Source organism: Limulus polyphemus, unplaced genomic scaffold (assembly GCF_000517525.1).
Source record: "Limulus polyphemus unplaced genomic scaffold, Limulus_polyphemus-2.1.2 Scaffold16696, whole genome shotgun sequence".
NCBI lineage: Eukaryota > Metazoa > Arthropoda > Merostomata > Xiphosura > Limulidae > Limulus > Limulus polyphemus.
In genome coordinates, this window is record NW_013682306.1 from 1 (window position 1) to 2809 (window position 2809).

At 35.1% G+C, this 2809-nt stretch overlaps 1 protein-coding gene across 1 annotated transcript; it reads left to right on the top strand.

Annotated features, from left to right (window-relative positions):
* Positions 1–67: 67 nt before the first annotated feature.
* On the top strand, positions 68–2010 carry LOC111084323 (the record flags this gene model as incomplete). The annotated part of the gene is made up of 2 exons (XM_022381066.1): positions 68–1256; positions 1799–2010. Coding segments are annotated over exons 1-2 (1194 nt in total), but the record flags the coding sequence as incomplete, so codon positions are not given.
* Between the last annotated feature and the right edge of the window lie 799 nt (positions 2011–2809).

Consider the following 2809-nt stretch of genomic DNA (forward strand, 5'->3'; position numbering starts at 1 on the left):
TTCCCCAGATTGACAAATAGTATTTGGGTGATTGGGATAGACTTTTTTTAATCAGTGTTAATATTTGAATATAGTATTGAAACATTCATTAATAAATTGAAGAGCTCTTTTTTTTTTTTTTTCAGGTCCAGTGCTAGAAGTGACCTACATAAAAGTTGAACAAGATACATCGTTACAAAATAAGACAAAAAAGAAGGTCTCTAAGACCGACAAGATTGATAAGGTCTCTAAAACTGACAAGATTGATAAGGTCTCTAAAACTGAAGTGAAAAGAATGGCTACTTCCAAAGGTCAGGAAAGGTCAGAGGTGCATGAGCTTTCACATAAAATGGACAACTGGTCTCATCCAGAACTAAGAGAAGTCTGTTCAAACAGACCTGAAGAGAATGATGGTTGTTTTAGTAATATCAGTACTTGTTGTGGCATCTTAAACTCAAGAGTTTGTAAATCTACATCTAGTTTTGTGGTAAAAGATGGCTCAACTAAGGTTAAAGGAAAGGAAAAGGTAGGCAAATGTGATTGTTCCAAAAAACTTGAGTCAAATCAAAATACAGTAGTGAAAGATGCAGTTGTGGCTGTCCCAGCAAATCTGGAGTTAACAAAAAGATCTGAATCTGTCCGTAGCCAATCATTAGACAAAGTTTCAACCACTAACCCACCAAACCTGAAGTTAACACCAGGGATCAGTGTAGATAAAGTTGGTTGTTCAAATATATCTGAATCTGTACGTAGCCAATCATTAGACAAAGTTTCAACCACTAACCCAGCAAACCTGAAGTTAACACCAGAGATCAGTGTAGATAATGTTGGTTGTTCAAAAGAATTTGATTTGAGGTTAAAAAAGTGTACAGAAAATAAATTTAATGATGAACAAAACCATTCTAATATACAAGAATTCAAAGATGTTTCTGAGTGTATGAATAATACAAAACAACATAGAGGATTGGGTATGAATACACGTTCTGTTTGTAGTGAACCAGTACCATCACAGTCTGACATAGTCAAAGATGTACGTCTTTTAAATTTGCCATCTCTACCAGCCAAGACAGATAAAATAAGACCCAGTAAGAACCAGAATAGAGAACAATATGAATATGATTCATCAACATCTTTCGATCATACAAGCTTTAGCTGTTCTAAAGAGATTAATAATGGAAATATTGCAACAGTCTCTTTTCTTACAGGTGATGCTTCCCCAGAGCTCAAAAACACAGTTTTGAGTGCGGGTAATATGTTCATGAACGAAAGCTTTGTGGGTAAGACAAATACATGTTTATTGTGAATGTTTTGTAAGTAATCATGCCGTACAATGAGTATCTCTTTTCTGACTACACAGTTTTGAGTGCGGGTAATATGTTCATGAACGAAAGCTTTGTTGGTAAGACAAATACATGTTTATTGTGAATGTTTTGTAAGTAATGTGTTTATATCATGCTGTACAATGAGTATCTCTTTTCTGACTACACAATTTTGAGTGCGGGTAATATGTTCATGAACGAAAGCTTTGTGGGTAAGACAAATACATGTTTATCGTGAATGTTTTGTAAGTAATCATGCTGTACAATGAGTATCTCTTTTCTGACTTTTTTAGTACGGGAATGTTTATAACCCTAAAGAATGAAATGTTGAGTTTAGAAATTGTTTCAATCATATATTTTTTTGTAAGAAATAATTTTACATTGAAGTGAAATGCATTTGATATCTTTTTATTGGTAGTTTCACTGGAAAGTCAGTTTTATTTATTTTTGTGATTCATACTTCAATTTGACAATAACTAAAGCATAATATAAATTTACAGCCTCGTTTTCATCATTAAGAAGTGAAACACCAAGTAACATCAAAGGAGCTGAACCAGGTGATGCTCCCAGTCTCCAGTCTCTCAAGCAAAAGTTTGAAACATCAGGTGGTGTAGACTTGACTTCTGTTGGTGGAACTGTGCGAGATTCTCATGGGTCTTTTGTAAGTCTGACTCTTGACATTCATCTATTTAACATATTCATGTTTTCAGATGTACATGTTTCACTGTGTACACACAACGTGCTGTATAAAAACATAAAGCTCATATTCCACATCTGAAAACATTACCTCATGTTGACATGACTACAAGACTGAACTGTTAGTGAAAACATTACCTCATGTTGACATGACTACAAGACTGAACTGTTAGTGAAAACATTACCTCATGTTGACATGACTACAAGACTGAACTGTTAGTGAAAACATTACCTCATGTTGACATGACTACAAGACTGAACTGTTAGTGAAAACATTACCTCATGTTGACATGACTACAAGACTGAACTGTTAGTGAAAACATTACCTCATGTTGACATGACTACAAGACTGAACTGTTAGTGAAAACATTACCTCATGTTGACATGACTACAAGACTGAACTGTTAGTGAAAACATTACCTCATGTTGACATGATTACAAGACTGAACTGTTAGTGAAAACATTAGTGAAATCAGTACAGATTGATGGTTTATCCATGGTGGTACATCTTCCACTTCCTTCCACTGTTCAATCAGTACAGACTGATGGTTTATCCATGGTGGTACATCTTCCACTTCCTTCCTCTGTTCAATCAGTACAGATTGATGGTTTATCCATGGTGGTACATCTTCCACTTCCTTCCACTGTTCAGTCAGTACAGATTGATGGTTTATCCATGGTGGTACATCTTCCACTGTTCAATCAGTACAGATTGATGGTTTATCCATGGTGGTATATTTTCCACTTCCTTCCACTGTTCAATCAGTACAGATTGATGGTTTATCCATGGTGGCATATCTTCCATTTCCTTCCAC